This window comes from Dipodomys merriami, unplaced genomic scaffold, assembly GCF_024711535.1.
Source record: "Dipodomys merriami isolate MVZ:Mamm:240054 unplaced genomic scaffold, mDipMer1.0.p SCAF_56, whole genome shotgun sequence".
NCBI lineage: Eukaryota > Metazoa > Chordata > Mammalia > Rodentia > Heteromyidae > Dipodomys > Dipodomys merriami.
In genome coordinates this window covers 6,070,520-6,086,507 of record NW_027206135.1, presented here as the reverse complement: position 1 = coordinate 6,086,507, position 15,988 = coordinate 6,070,520, and the positions used below count along the sequence as shown (strand labels likewise).

Genomic DNA, 15,988 nt, shown 5'->3' with positions numbered 1-15,988 from the left:
CAAGGCAAGCCCTCTACCACTTGAGCCACAGAGCCACTTCCAGATTTTTCTGCTTATGTGGTGGTGAGGAATCGAACCCAGGGCCTCATGCATGCAAGGCAAGCACTCTATCACTGAGCCACCTTCCCAGCTCGCATGTGAGAGCTCATACAGACAAGCAGTGCTGATTTATTGCAAAATGCTAAAAATCCCTTTGAAGGAAAATTCTGTTGAGTGTTGAGAAGGAACAGGGGCTGTGATAGATAAGAGGATGTATATATGTAATAAAAATGTCCATAAAACAAGAGTCAGACAACCTCTTGACACACATTTTGAGTCTCTGGATACATTGTAATTATCTGCTCATTCAAGATTCCTACAGATCTCTCTCTCTCTCAAATCTTTATTTTTATTTTTTGATGATTCTGTCTTCTTTTCTTTGTGTTTAGCATATTAACATGTATATCTTCGGGGGGAGGAAGACTACAGAACCAAGGAAAATTTCAAAAATTGTGGCAGTAGAGCTTACTGGACACTGATGAAAGTGAACTATACAACTTGTGAGTAGAGACAGGAGATAGGGACTGGGAGAGAGTGAGGGAACAGGAAACACTGTAGGAAAGGAAATGTACTCATTACCTGACTCATGTAATTGTAATCCCTTTGTACACCATCTTTATAATAACAGAGTAAAATTTAAAAAAGATTCCTGCAGTCAAAGATGAAAATAAATAAAAGTTCACACTCTAGAAAAGGAGTGAAGAAAGAAGGAAAGAAAGGAAGGAAGAAAGAGTAAAGAAAAATAAGTAAAGGGCAATGAATGTAGCTTGGTAGTAGAGTGCTTGTCTAGTATGCATGAAACCTTAAGTTCTATTCCTCAGTACCATATAAACAGAAAAAATCCAGAAGTGGTGCAGTAGCTCAAGTGGTAGAGTGCTAGCCTTGAGCAAAAAAACCTCGGAGACAGTGCCCAGGCCCTGAGTTCAAGCCCCAGGACTGCAGAAAGAAAGAAAGGAAGAAAGGAAAAAAGAAAAAGAGAGAAAGAAAGAAAGAAAGAAAGAAAGAAAGAAAGAAAGAAAGAAAGAAAGAAAGGAAGGAAGGAAGGAAGGAAGGAAGGAAAGAAGGAAGGAAGGAAGGAAGAAAAGTAAAATGGGAAAAAGAAAAAGAGAAAGAAAAAAGTTTACATTCCTAGTCAAAAACTTGAATATAAACATCTTGTTCCCTTAATGGCCTGCTGACTACATTTTTACAAAGCTTCTTCAGTGTTGTTTTCAATGTGATTTTTCTTTTATTTTCACACAATGTGATCATCATCCTTACCATCATCATCATCATCATTATCATCACAGGCCTTCCTAATTCAGAAAGGCCATCTTCATTAGATTACCTGAAAATATTCCTACCCATGTACAACACTGTCAAGCAGCCTTCTTCATAATTAAGGAGGCCTTCAGGGATACTCATTCCCCAACTTGGAATGATTCTCTAACTTCATGATACTATAGGACATGGATGATACTATTAATATCTAAGATTTGTAAAGTGCTATGTGCCAGATCCTGTTTTAAACACTTGCTCACATATTTAGCTCTTTTAATTCTTATAAGACATAGATACTACTAGTATTCTTGTGTGTGTGTGTGTGTGTGTGTGTGTGTGTGTGTGTTGGTTGTGTGGCTTGAACTCTGGGCCTGGGTGCTGTCCCTGTGCTCTTCATTCAACTCAAGGTGGGTGCTCTACTGCTTGAACCACAGTGCCACTTCTGGTTTTCTAGTGGTTTATTGGAGATAAAAGTCTCACTGACTTTGTTGCCCAGGCTGGCTTTGAACCATGATCCTCAGCCTCCTGAGTAGCTAGGATTATAGGCATGAGAGACCCCCACCCAACTATTCTTATTTTACATATGAAGAAACTGAGGCACAGAGATATCAAGTAGCCTTTTTTTGGTCGGTCATGGGGCCTGAACTCTGGGCTTGGGTTCTGTCTCTCAGCTCTTCAGCTCAAGGCTAGCGCTCTACCACTTGAGCCACAGCACCACTACTGGCTTTTTCTGCCTATGTGATGCTGAGGAATGGAACCCAGGGCCTCATGTATGCAAGGCGAGCACTCTACCACTGAGCCACCTTCCCAGCCCTCTAATAGCTTTTCTAAAGCAACTGAGTGGTTGAACTAGCACCAGAATTCAGGCAGTCTGACTTCAGAATCTGTGCTTTTTATATCACACTGACAAGGGACTGGATAATTGAAGGGCAGCCAGAATGGTTGTCAAGGATGTTGTCCAACCTAGCTTAGAGGACAAAGAGAGCAGTTTCCCTAAGCTGAGCTCACAATTTTCTGCTTGGATCCTCATATCCCAAACAGGTAAGATCTAGACCTTTTACATCCTTCCAGGGAAGGAACCACATCTGGTCTTTACTACTCTCTGACTGCTTTATTAGGCTCCTCCTGACTGTATAAATGCCCGGATCTTATCCAGTTGCCTTCCCTATTGCTTGAGGGAACATATGGCCAGGAAATCTGAAATTTAAAATGGCTTGAAGTGAAATGCTTAGAGTAATGGGGCTTAGAACTTGGAAGGTATGGCTAATATGCATGCAGAAAGAAGTGTCCAAAGTACAGAGGATGACAGGGAAAGGTATGGTATCCTGAAATGAAGCTTATTCCATTTCTAATTCTTGAGAGAACCCAGGCCTCATTTACTCCCCTGAATCAGTTCTCAACAGGAGGATGTACTGCCCTCTAGGGGTTGTTTGGGGAATCTATAGGATATATTTTTGGTTGTTCGACTGTTTTGTGTATAGTGCTGGAGGTTTCTGGGAGTTAGTGTTCAAGAGTCAAGGATACTAAACAATACTGGAATGACCAGAACAGTGAAAAGAATTATGCCACATACTTCATGACGGATATTAATGTACTTGAAAATCTATTATTAGCTGGGTGTCAGTGGTTCTTGCTTGTAATCCTAACTACTCAGGATGAGATCAAAGGATTGTGGTTCAAAGGCAACTTGGATAGAAAGTCCAATTAACCAGCAAAAAGGATGGAAGTGGAGCAGTGGCTCAAGTGGTAGAGCAGCAACCTTGAGCAAAAAAGCTAAAAGACAGTGAGTTCAAGTACACACACACACACACACACACACACACACACACACACACACACACACACACACACCTGTTATTATCTGAGAGAACCTAGAACCAGCTCCCTCTTACATGGAAATGCAAAGTAGTTTTTTTCTTATTTTTTATTGTGAAAATACCATACGAGGGGTTACAATTACATGGGCAAGATAATGAGTACATTTCTTTTTTTTGGGGGGGGGGGTCCAGTCGTGGGGCCTGAACTCTGGGCCTGGGCACTGTCCCTCAGCTCTACAGCTCAAGGCTAGCGCTCTACCACTTAAGCCAGAGCGCCACTTCCGGCTTTTTTCTTTTTTTGCTTATGTGGTGCTGAGGAATCAAACCCAGGGCCTCGAGCATGCAAGGCGCTTGCCTTGCTCTACCACTGAGCCACCTTCCCAGCCCATGAGTACATTTCTTATCAAGCATTGTTGCCTCCTCCTTTGTTTCCCCTTCCCATCCCTTCCCATCCCTCCCCCCCAGCAAAGGAATTTTTGCATCATTTAGATTGAGTTTCCCAGAAATGCTACTAAGGTATAGATTGAAATTATAATTTGTTCAGAAATTTACTAAAAATTGTTCACTGTTTCAGAAATTCTTGTCAACAATAACAGTGTTGCTCATAGTATTTGAGTTGCTGATACTTATATCACTCTCAGTTTGCCTTTGCTGCTGTTGAAATCAAAGTAATTCTATGTATAACTCTAAGGCTCTGACTTCTACATTATGGTTCAAGTACAGTCATGCTTAAACATTGTATATTAAAATACTTACACTTTTATTATAAATTAATCTTATTGCAACTACAATACAGAGTATCACATTTACTTTTTTGAAAGTAAATGCATGTATCTATGTTCTATTACCTATGAATTTCATTTCAGGATAATAAAAAGGGAAGCAGGTCTGACAAGAGTACAATGGTACCTATTCCTCTAAATGTTTAGAAAGCCATACACACAGAAAGTAGAGTCAGGAAGATTGCCAGTTTAAGACTAGTCTGGATTATATAAGGAGATCCTGGGCTGGGAAGGTGGCTCAGTGGTAGAGCGCTTGCCTTGCATGCATGAGACCCTGGGTTTGATTTCTCAGCACCACATAAGCAAAAAGAAAAAAGCCGGACGTGGCGCTATGGCTCAAGTGGTAGGGCACTAGCCTTGAGCTGAAGAGCTGAGGGACAGCGCCCAGGCCCAGAGTTCAGGCCCCACAACCCGGCCCCCCCCCAAAAAAAAGGAGATCCTGTCTCAAAAAACTGAAAAGAAGGAAAAAGAAAGCCCAGCAATTGCTTGAATATTCAGGGACCCTATCTGCCTTTTGCTTTCAGTCCTATTCTATAAAGAGTCTGTGAACCTCACTGCTGGGGTAGAAATCTTTGCCAATAGATTGGGCACTGGACAGTCAAGAAGCTACTGCAAGATAGTGGGGGCTCAGCTGGGAGTCTAACTTAGAACAGAAAGAGTGTTTTTCCCTCCCATGCTAGGGATAAAATACAGAGCCTTAAGTATGTTAGGCAAATGCACAATATTGAAATCCATCTTCTAATCCCAGCCTAAGGAAAGGCCTTTGTTGGATAAAGGGATAGTGCCTAAATTGTGATGATGTTGTGATGGTGTCCAAATTATAAGGCAAACAGAACTAAACTACTAGATAGTCAGTTAGGATTCATAAAATGTCTCCTCCATAGCTGTGCCATTTCCCATAACTTCTGTCTAATCAAAGAACTTAATTAACAGCAAAGAAATACGTTGCTAGGCTCATGCTCATGGAATTAAAGTAATCTCAGCATATTCCCCAGCTCTTGGTAAGAAGATGCTCATTTAAAACTTGGATTGGCTTCCTGAAGACTCAAAACAACAGTTGAAAGATAATACCCAGGAAGAATGAGGATCTGTCTTATAAGATGCAATATACAGAGGGCAGAAATGTGGATTAGCAGTAGAGTGCTTGCCTAGCATGCAAGAAGCCCTGGGCTCGATTCCTCAGTACCACATAAACAGAAAAAGTCAGAAGTGGCTTTTTCTCAAGAACAGTGCCAGGCTCTGATTTCAAATCCAGTAGGACTGGCAAAAAAAAAAAAAAAAAAAAAAGCAGTATATGCTTTGAATGAGAGGCTGTTATATAGAATGTTGTTTTCCACATAGTCAAAATGGATTCAGGAATGATTCTTTCACTGTTATAATTATCACTCACAGATTGTGTGTGTGTGTGCGCGTGTGCATGTGTGTGTGTGTGTGCGCGTGTGCATGTGTGTGTGTGTGTGTGTGTGTGTGTGCGTGTGTGCTGATACTGGGGGCTTGAACTCAGAGCCTGAACTCTGCCCCTTAGCTCTTCTGCCCAAGGCTGGCACTCTACCACTTGAACCATACCTCTACTTCTGGCTTTTTGCTGGTTAATTGGATATAAGAATCACATAGACTTGCCTGCCTAGGCTGGCTTTGAACTTTGATCCTTAGCCTATTGAGTAGCTAGGATTATAGGAAGCCACTGGTAGTGTCACTAATAGAATTTTTGTTTCCCATCAACCAGATCTGCTGCTTTGGAGGACTTGGACCCCAAAGGGAGATTTCTTCCATTGGAAAACACAAGAATGGTTTCATTGGCTTGGAAAATGGGACTGCAACCTGGCCATTTGGACATCTATGTGCTACTGAACAAAGAGGAATAAAAGGAGATAGTAGTGTGCCTAGCAAGCAAGAGGCTCTGAATCCAAACTCTAGTACTGCCCATCCTTTCCCCCACAAAACCAACTTTGTGCAGTGGCAGTATAGCCAGTGAGGTTGATTCTAGGTGTGATTATTGCTAAGAGGTGGGGAAAGGCACTGTTCACTGACTGGTGTGATTGATCCTGAATATCTAGGAGAAACTGTTGGTGCTGCACAGTACCAGTGAGGAAATCTAGTTCTAAAACCCAGGAGCGTCTCTGGAGGTGCTACTTAGTACTTCAGTCCCTAAACATAAAGGGGAAAATAGTGCAACCAAATAACAGCAGGTAACTCAGACCTTGAGTCAGAAATAGACACTTGGATTATTTCATCAGGTAAAGAACCTTGACTATGCTGGGCTCTGATGGCTCAAGCCTATAATCCTAGCTACTCAGGAGGCTGAGAGCTGAGGATCCCTGGTTCAAGCCAGCCCAGGCAGAAAAGTCCATGAGACTTTTATCTTCAATTAACTACTAAAAAAGAATGGAACTGGAGATGTGGCTCAAGTAGTAAAAGTGGTTCAGAAAAAGACAAATGAGAGTATGAGGCCTTGAATTCAAGCCTCAGTTACCAGTACAAATAAACAAAAAACCTTGTTCGCTGTTCTGGCTGTAAGTGGAGAAATAAAAGTGGGTAGGATACCAGGCGCTGGTGGCTCACACTTGTAATCCTAGCTACTCAGGAGGCTGAGATCTGAGGATCGAGGTTCAAAGAGGTGAGACTCTTATCTCTAATAAATCACCAGAAAACCGGAAGTGATGCTGTAATTCAAGTGGTAAAGCGCTAACCTTGAGCTGAAGAGCTGAGGGACAGGGCCCAGGACCAGAATTCACAACTGACAAAAAAAAAAAAGTGGTAGACTAACATAAATGTCAATTATGGCTCTTGACCAATCAGAAATGAGGACTGTGATAAGTTGGCATTATTTTCTTTTTATTGTGTTTGTCATTGCTAATCATTTTATTAATCTCCCTTTCATTTTTTTTGGTTAATCATACATCTAGAACAATGTATCAACAAAACTGTATGTGCAGGTAGAGAGATGAATGAGATTTATGCTAGTATATTAACTGTATACACTTAGGCAAGAGCTAGAAACATCTTTAAGGGACTGGCCCTTAATATTTTAATGGTATATCAACTTTTATAACTTCAAAAGGTTTCTATATACAGATCTCACTTGATTCTCACAAAAAATATGGACAGGGTAAGGTATCCTGAGCTTAGTTGTTTACAAATGTATAAACAAGCATATCAAAGTCTAGCAACTCTCCTCATAAGTAGTTGAGAGGTTTTAGAATTCAGATCTTGGTAAAGGGGAATTCTGTGTTTTTCACTATGTAAAAGCAGAGGCTGACAGGTTAGCATATAGTACAACTCACTGAGTATTTGTTGAATATATAAACATGTCTTGTAAGCCTATGTCAGAGATTTTCCCCCCCACCATGAGAACCAAGTTCAATAACTGAAACCAGTTCATAAGAAGGAAGCATGGGAGGCTGGGGTTGGGAGAAGAGGTGAGGAATATTCTGGGGAGAACTAGGAAATACAAGATGAGGCAGTGGCTTTTGGAAATGTCAGTGTTTATTAAACATTTAACGACATGTGGAGACTTGAGAAGCAATATACAGAATGTAGAAAAATCCTAAGAATCTCCTGTGGCTGAAAGTACAGCCTCTTCTTTTCCCCCCTATTTTCTACCCTCCTCCCCTTTCTCCTTGTTAAAGCCATTTCTTAGTATTAATTTGTTCCCTCTTCTGCCCCTGACTTGTGAGAATCAATTATCTCTCTCTTTCTCCTTCTCTCTCTCTGTTAGTCACTCTTTCTCCAAGACCTTGATTTCCAGAACAGTGTTCCAAAGTGGTCAAGGGGCATCAAGCCTATAATGAGGTCTGAGGATCAGGGACCCCTCTGTTTGAGCTGGCTGGATCTCCATTTAGGACTTAATGGGAGTGGGGACCTGCAAAAGCTACATGACGTCATTGGTCCTCAGTCATGGGAGTAAAGGGCAGGGAGCACCGGCACAGGTAACCAAACCAACAACAACAACAAAAAAGAATGGATTAAAAATAAAAAAAATCAATAACCTAACTAAACCCTGAAGGACAGACTGATCTGTATGTTAGTCAGAGGAGAGGATATAGAGCTGGGCCACCGGATAGAGGAAAGGGAGGGACAGAGAAGGAAAAATCAAGATCCATGGTGGTCAAGCTGAAGTACATAGGATGAGAAAACCAGGTGGCTTGGAGTTGGGGCAGGGGCTTTCAAGGTCCCTTTCTTCTCAGTGCCTGAGGGACAGGCACCAAACACGCAGCCCTTGGGGCAGGGAAGGGGTAGGATTAGTCCATGGGCTCCCAGAAAACCAGGGATAAGGTGTGAGAGTACAATTGGTAGGAATGAATTTTGGAACGAAACTTACATCTCAAAGGAAGGTGAGGGCAGGGCAGGGCTGGGGAGCAAGGGAGGAAAGCACCTAGACTGGGGGATGAGAGGAGCCTAGGTCCCCCTGCTCGGGTGGGGCCTGGGGGGTGGCGATCACTTGTCCGAGTCCAGGCCCATCATGTTCTTGAGGGCGTTCTTGAGGCTGGTTCTGCTGGGGGATTTGACAGCGGGCCGAAGCTCCGCGCTCTGCTCATCCTTTCGAAGCTCCATCTCGATGACCACCACTTGAGCTCCTTTGGCGGACTCAGCCCCTGACCCCCGACCCCCTGCCCGGCCCGCTAACCGCTATTTCTTATCTTTGCGAGACTCCCCCAGCCCCTTAGACTTCTTCTCACTGGCAGCTTTGGTGCTTCTGCTGTGGTCCAGCATGGCATACAGCACTGGCGTCTGGGGGAAGAGGTGCGTGCATCAGCGGCCAGTCACAGCCGTAGAGGCTGGACTTTGCTGATCCCGCCCCTCATGGCTGCCGGGGAGGCTCCCGGGGATTCTCCTCCCCAGCTTTATCCAGGACCCCCCAATCCCCGCTAACCTGACGCCCGCGCTTCGACGAGTCCTTGGAAGACTTGTGCAATTTCCCCTTCTCCATGGCACTGCAGGAAAAGGGGGTGCCGTGGATTCGGCCTCACAGGAACCCCAAGCCCAGCTGGGTGCGTCTTCCCCGTCTTCCCTTTGGCCCTCCCTTCCCAGAAGTAGTCTCCGCCCACGTGGGGGCATCCTGAACTGCGGCGGCGAGCCAGGCTCCTCCCCTTACCTGAGCCGCCTTTGCAAGGTCGCCTGCCTCCGGAGCCAGCAGTATCGAACCAGGTAGAAGAGCAGCAGCAACAACAGCACCACCCCGAAGACACCTCCAATCACGGAACCCAAAATCACCCCGTACCTAATTGGCACTAGGAAAGAGGGGAAAAGAAGTTGGGGAAAGGGCAGGGAGTTCTGTTGGTGGTTCCTTGTTCCATTCCTAGCCATCCCTTGCCAAGGATACTTAATGTTCATCTTTCCAGAACCTGACCATCATTAGGCTGAGACTTTTGTGTCTTCCCCCAGACTATCAGTACTTCCTAACCCTCTCCTGGAAGTGCCTCCCAGGCTCCCTGTGCCTTTCCCTTTCCATACCTTTTTCAAAGACATAGAGTGTGACCTGAGAGGTCTTGCCCACTATGTCTGGTGGGTTTTTGACATCGCAAGTGAAGGTGCCGTTGTCACTGTAGTCTAGGTTGTGTATGACAATGGAGCCATCCTTCCAGCGAGGGTCTCCTACCCACTGGATGCGCTCTTTGAAAGCCCCCACCTCATCGATGTAGGGTTGTCCCTTGGCATAGTGGAAGATCTAGGGAAAATGAAGGGAAGGACTCTACTGTGAACAGTGCTTCGGGGTAAAAGGATCCTGGTTTGGGAAGGGTAGTGCCATGTGACAAAGGTCACCACTTACCTTGCCAGTGTTGGACTTACATCGCATAACAAATTTTACCTCAGCAGGATTTCTCTCTCTTTGTTCTTTAAAGCACACTTTTTTATTATCCAACCCCAAAAGCCCTCCCCACAAGGCACTCACTGAAATGGCATCTCGGCCCCCTTCAGGCTGGTAGCGCCAAGTGAAAGAGATGTCATCTGAGACCCATTCACTGGACCAGAAGGAGCAATGCAGGGTCACCCGGGAGCCCACAGCACCATGGACCTCCCTGTCCGTGTAAACCACAATGGCCTGGGTTGGGGACAGCACTGAAAGCACAGAGAAGAAATCAGATAGACATATAGCCCAGTAAGAAATATAGAGGATGTGAGACCAATATGTAGACAAGGGCTGAGTCACAAGTCTGAGGTCATAGCAAAGAAACAGTATGTTTTGAGGTCTGGATTTCTGAATCAACTGAATTGGCTAGTATAAATGCTGCATATCTTCAAGCTCTGAGCAAGTCTGAAGAGGAAATAAACTTACAGAACTTCCAGAAAATGGGTGTCTACAAGTCTCACTTTCCACTGAGTCAAACTCTAACTCTTTTGAGACAGGGTTCAACTATGTAGCTCAGGTGGGCCTCAAACTCACTTCCTCCTAAGCCATGTTCAGAAGTGCTGGAATTGCAGTCATGCACCACCATGCTCAGCTAGTATCTATCTTGTAAGCTATCCTTTAGATGCAGGCCTTAAATTTGACAAATTATATATTTAATATTTATTGCATTCTTCTCAGAAATTATTAAAGCAATATGATAAAGTTTCTTTGAATCTACCCCAAATGTTAGCAGTTTAATGTGTATGTTCTCCTTATGTATCAAACTCAAACTCAAGATACAACTTTATTTAAATACTTTTATAGTTTTTTTTAATATATTGCATTATACCCCACTTTTTTAGTTTAAAAATATATGGATCTGCACAATCAAAAAAAAAAAAAAAAGAACCTTGGGGAAGGTAGGGAGGGAAGGGATGGTAGAGGGAAAACAACGGAGGGGGTAACAATGTTCAAGAGGAAGTGTACTCATTACCTCACTCATGTAACTGTAACCCTCTGTATAGTATCTTTACAATAAAAAAAAAAAGAATATATGGATCTCGGTGAGATCTGCATAGACATCAAGAGAGCCTTAAGCTCTCACTTGGCCTGTAAATATATATATATATATATATATATATATATATATATATATATATATATATATATATAATCTGTAAATATTTGGACAAAGGAGTTACCATTCAACAAAATACCAGGCATTTTGATCAGCATTACCCCTCTTCATCATTCTCCTCCATCTCTCCCAACCCTTCTCTTCAATTTTCCTAATATCATAGAATATGCATTGAATGTTAGAACTGTATTTTCCCCACCTTGCTTGGCTTTTTTGATCATGGTTGCTGCTCTACCACTTGACCCATACCACCAGCTCTGGATTTTTAAATCTTTATTTATTTATTTTTGTTAGTTATGGGGCTTGAACTCAGGGGCTGGGTGCTATCTATGAGCTTTTTCACTCAAAGCTAGTGTTCTACCACTTTGAGCCGCATTGCCACTTCTGATTTTCTAGTCATTCATTGGAGATAAGCTTCTCACAGATTTTTCTGCCCAGGCTGGCTTTGAACTGTGATCCTCAGATCTCAGCCTCTTGAGTAGCTAAGATTACAGATCTGAGCCATTGGCACCTGGCCCAGATTTTTTTTTTCTGGTTAATTAGAGATAAAAGACTCATTCATTGATTGCCCAGGCTGAGTCTGAACCTTGATCCTCAGATCTAAGCCTCCTGGGTAGTTAGGATTACAGGTGTGAGCCATTGGTGCCCAGTCAACAATTTTTAGCAGCTATGTATGCTGTATTTCACAGAATAGCAAACTAAAATTTCTTGCAAAAAAATAATAAAGATGAAGAAAGTTATTCTCTGACACAGCTGTCTTCACTGATGAATTCCTGGTTGCCATACTACTTGGCTTCCTCTGGAGCCAGAAAGAAAAGGACCTTCCAGCTCTCTCAGCAAAGCTGATGGAGAGCAAGACCCTAAATGCAGATCTCAGATGCCAGTGCATATGAAGCTCTGTGGTTCAACCATTCACACTCCTGCTAGCCATTCTGCTCCAGTGGCACCCCCAAGACCCACCCACACATGGAAGGCCATTCCAGGGAGACTATGTGTGTGGGTTGGTCCTCAATTGGGGTAACTGTAGACTCTTTTGTTCTAAAGGAGGAGACAAACAAAGTCCTATTGTCTAACCAATGTTGAGGATTCATGCCATCCCCAACCCTTACCTTCATTGTTCTCTCCCACCTCAGCATGCAGTATCATTTACTCACTCCTGCAACTTTCAACTTACATAAGTCTTGGGAATGACCAATATAAAAGAGAGGTTATTTATTGGATCTAACTTCTATTCCTTTTGTTATAATATCAACCATTGTCCTTCTCAGCTCTGCTCAAAGGCTCTAAGAGCAGGACAGAAACCACTCCCTCCCCTTATACTTCACATTTTCTTCTCCTCATTTCCTTTGCTATAACTTTTTCCAACTCACTAATTTAACATATTTTTAGGGGATTAGAATAGCATAGACTGGGATGAGTCTAGGTTCTGGGCTTACAACTCAAGGAACTGACAGCAGAGAACCTTGGCCCTTCCTCCTATTCCTTTTTCTGCTACTCCTCACCCCTCAGTCCAGCTTGCTGCTGTCATTTATTATGTTAGGCATCAGGGCAATTTGGAGAAGTGAAGGATCCACCATTAACACTACTTTGACCTTCCCTTGCTCACTCAACAAAATCCTAGGATTCAGCTCTGTACCAGATGAGGAGCCGCAGAGAGAAACGAAGACACCACAAAACAAAGAATCTGAGGAGCTGAGACCTAAATCTTCAGCTCTCTCTTTAGACCTCTCTTTAGCATTTCCCTTCTGGAAAAGTAAGGTTGGATATCTCATGTACTACTAGGGGTAAAATGGGGATCAGACCCCACTCTTTCATTCTGCTCCTTCCCACACACACTCTAACATTGTTTCCTACCAGGCCCTCAGCACAGCTTTGGGAACATCTGACTAGTTTTAACCTAAGTACAGCCATGCCCACTCACAAAAGTTATCCATGATCTCTTTTACCATCTCCCTTCCTGGAATACCTTCTCTCACCCACTCTAAAAAGATTCCCCGCCCTCCCCTGTAAATATATCACCTTCGGACCCTTGTTTGCTGGCTCTCTGCAGTGAAGAGGGCAATGAAGGCAATGGGAAGGTGTTGAAAGACCACCTAAGTTGCAGGACTCCCAGACTGTAGGGGTTCCACTTACCCAAAGAAGATAAGAGTAGCACAGCCAGAATAGGGCTGGAGCTGGATGAGGGAGCCCCAGGAGCCATAGCTGGGGAAGGGGCTATGGCCTGGAGCGTCTGCGGGGTGAAGAGAGTGGGGGACAAGGACTGAGCGGGGGGATTCCTGGAACCTGCTTAAAATCCCCTGGGACTTCATCAGGAGGGGGCTGTCCTGGGCCAGTAACCAATTGCAGTCTGGCATGTGCAGTTGGGAGGTGGTGGGGAGGGAGGCAGAGTGCAGGAAGCAGAAGGGGCATTGTACAGTCTGGATGGGGGGGGTGGGGGGACACATACCACCCCATACACAGAAGGCATTGTATCTATTGGCCTCCCCCTGCCCCAGGCTGGAATGTTGGGGGGTGGTGAGGGACAGGGACAGAAAAATGGACACACACTTCACTAAGAGAAGATAGGAAGGGAAATCTAAATACAAAGTCCACAAAAAGGGATTCCTCCTTAGCTCCCTTGTCTGGAGGTGGCTCCTTGAGAACCTTAGGAGTTAGAGGCAGGTTCTCCTCAGAGAACTCCCCAAATAGGATATGCTTTGTTATCTTGATGATGTAGGCTACATTACAGACTTCTTGAGATAATCTGGTCCTTTGGGAATCTTTTTTCCATTTCTCTTCATCTTAAGAGAGAGAAGCTTAGCTCCATTGGAAAATTCACAGCAAAGAGGTATCAGACCTTTCACTCTCTGTTAGGAACTCCTTCAAGGCCTCATGCTGCAGTTTAATATATTTCAGTTTAGAGCAATGCAACAAAATTGCACTACATCCCAATTATGTGTAAAGTATGGGAATGTGGGGAATAGAATCAAAATAATAAATTCCTTTTACAAGTTCAAAATCTAGTTTAGGGAGGCAGAAAACAAACCCATCAACATCTTGCTTTAGTAATGGACTACTTGCTTTAGTAATAAACAAATGCCAGGAAAACCACAGAGGGCATACAAGTCACAATATCAGGAAAGTTATATGATTAAAAACAAAAAATAAACTGCATTTAATAAATGAAGCTCAGAGGACGTGGCAGTCAGGCATGGGAAGCAAGGTTAGATACTACCCAACCTTAAAGAATGAGTGCCATTTTGAAAAGGGGAATGGGTAGAGAGGGTAATAGGACAAGCAAGAACAAAGAGGTGAGTTGAGTGTCAGTGGTTCACACCTGTAATCCTACCTAAGGAGGCTGAGACCTACGGAACCAGGCTCAAAGCTAACTCAGGCAGGAAAGTCTGTGAGACTCTTATCTCCAATTAACAACCCAAAGTCAGAAGTGGAGCTGTGGCTCAAGTGGTAGAGTGCCAACTTTGAGGGAAAAAGCTAAAGAACAGGGCCCGTGTCCTGAGACACACATAATAAAAAGGGTGGATTTAATTTGCTTCATCATAATTATCTTCTGAAGATTTGGGGGGATGGGATGTTTATATAAACAGAACTGAGTTTTAAGACAAATCTGGCTAACAGTGTTTCAGACAGAGCTCTCCTGATTATGACTTCCTTTGTTTACCTCCTTAGGATCATATAAAACGATTTTGCTTTTCATCCAACTTACCTCACTCCCTTTCCTTTCTCTCACCTTTTCACCTGTAACCTTGGCAAGACTCTGCTTCTTCTTGATTACTTTTTTTTTTTTTTTTTTTTTTTTGAGCTGGTCCTGGGGGCTTCAAGGCCTGGGCTCTATTTCTGGGCTTTTTTGTTCTACCGCCTGTACTACAGCTCCTCTTACAGCTTTTTCTGTGATTAATTGGAGATAAATCTCATGGCCTTTCCTGCCCTGATGGCTTCGAACTTTATCCTCAGAACTCAGCCTCCTGAGTTGACTTCTACTTTTGAGTCAGGCTGTTGCTGTGTAGTCTAGTCTAGCTACAAAATACTCCTGTTTCTGCTTTTCAGTGTTGTGATCATAGCCTTGCCTCACCATGCTTAGCTAAAAGTTATGTTTTGAGGTATTCATCATAGAATGTGTTGGAGCAGTCTTAAAGATCCAGGAATGCTGTAAAGGGATTCCTGCACTGAATAGAAGGTTGAATTAGGGAGCCTCAAAGATCTCTTCCAATCCTTAAGTCTATGAAAGTAATTCTGTTGTCAAGCATTAATAGAAATGCAAAATAGCATTATTCATTTGATACAGTAATAAGCAAATTTGTGCTATTTAAATCCTGAAAGGAACAATACAATAGTGCTAAATATAAATGAGATTTAAATATGAATACAGCCAAACATGTTTTATTGTAAAATCACTAAATTGCTCTGGGCTGCCTCATTTACCCCTCCCTTCTTTTAACTTTCTCTCTGCCAAGGGTCAAGAACTTTTGCATTCTAGTTCCTTTCTCACTAGCTCATTTTCCCTCTTCAGTCTCTCAGGGATTGATTCCTGTACTTAAACGCCTCAAAGCTGCTAATTGATATACAGCATATAAATCAAGGCGGGTTCTCCTCCACACCCGGGTTCTTGTGGTTGTGGGTGTCACCCACACAGTGCTGAAACAAGGAACAAGGGAGCGTTGTCTTTGGCTAGTGGGAGTTCAGCGCATGCAGCAGCTCTAGCCCAGGAACCCCGGGACCTGAGATAGTTAGAGGCCCCCCAACCTTTAAAATGGTGGTGTGAGGTCCTCCTGCAGCCATGTCCTGTCTCCTTAAATTGGGTTTCAAATGTGGGATGGCAGTGCACAAGTGATACTTTGTAATACTAAAGACTCAGAAGATCTGAGATCTGACCCATCACAGTTTGAATCCAGCCGGGTAAAGTCCATGAGAATCTTATTTCCAATTACCGACCAAAAAGCCAGAAGTGGGGCTGTGGTTCAAGTGGTAGAACACTAACCTTCAGCACAGGGCCCTGAGTTCAAACCACAGGATAGACAAACATACATACACAAAATGTGTTACCACTTTCTGACTGAAGCTTCCCCTTAGAACCAGAGAAAATCTAAACTTATCCTTTTTCTTGAGTGTCTCAGCTGGCCAAGCC

At 43.4% G+C, this 15,988-nt stretch overlaps 1 protein-coding gene and 1 long non-coding RNA gene across 2 annotated transcripts; one reads left to right on the top strand and one right to left on the bottom strand.

Annotated features, from left to right (window-relative positions):
- The first annotated feature begins 2,250 nt into the window (after window positions 1-2,250).
- Window positions 2,251-5,809, top strand: LOC138812111 (uncharacterized). The gene is made up of 2 exons (XR_011367551.1): window positions 2,251-2,340; window positions 5,625-5,809. It is a non-coding gene; the product is annotated as an uncharacterized lncRNA (long non-coding RNA).
- A 1,573-nt stretch (window positions 5,810-7,382) lies between these two features.
- Mpz (myelin protein zero) lies at window positions 7,383-13,130 on the bottom strand. Its single transcript, XM_070000212.1, has 6 exons — window positions 13,000-13,130; window positions 9,792-9,958; window positions 9,353-9,566; window positions 8,994-9,129; window positions 8,772-8,832; window positions 7,383-8,629 (listed from the first exon to the last, which is right to left on the bottom strand). Exons 1-6 carry the CDS (start codon window positions 13,064-13,066, stop codon window positions 8,528-8,530), a joined length of 747 nt encoding a protein of 248 aa, XP_069856313.1. The 5' UTR covers window positions 13,067-13,130; the 3' UTR covers window positions 7,383-8,527.
- Between the last annotated feature and the right edge of the window lie 2,858 nt (window positions 13,131-15,988).

Coding starts and splice junctions, on each gene's coding strand:
- Mpz (XM_070000212.1), bottom strand. CDS start 13,066: ATGGCTCCTGGGGCTCCCTCATCCAGCTCCAGCCCTATTCTGGCTGTG. Junction 9,567..9,791: donor GGGGCCGAGATGCCATTTCA/GTGAGTGCCTTG, acceptor CATTTTCCCTAG/ATCTTCCACTATGCCAAGGG. Junction 8,630..8,771: donor CGTCGAAGCGCGGGCGTCAG/GTTAGCGGGGAT, acceptor CTCTTCCCCCAG/ACGCCAGTGCTGTATGCCAT.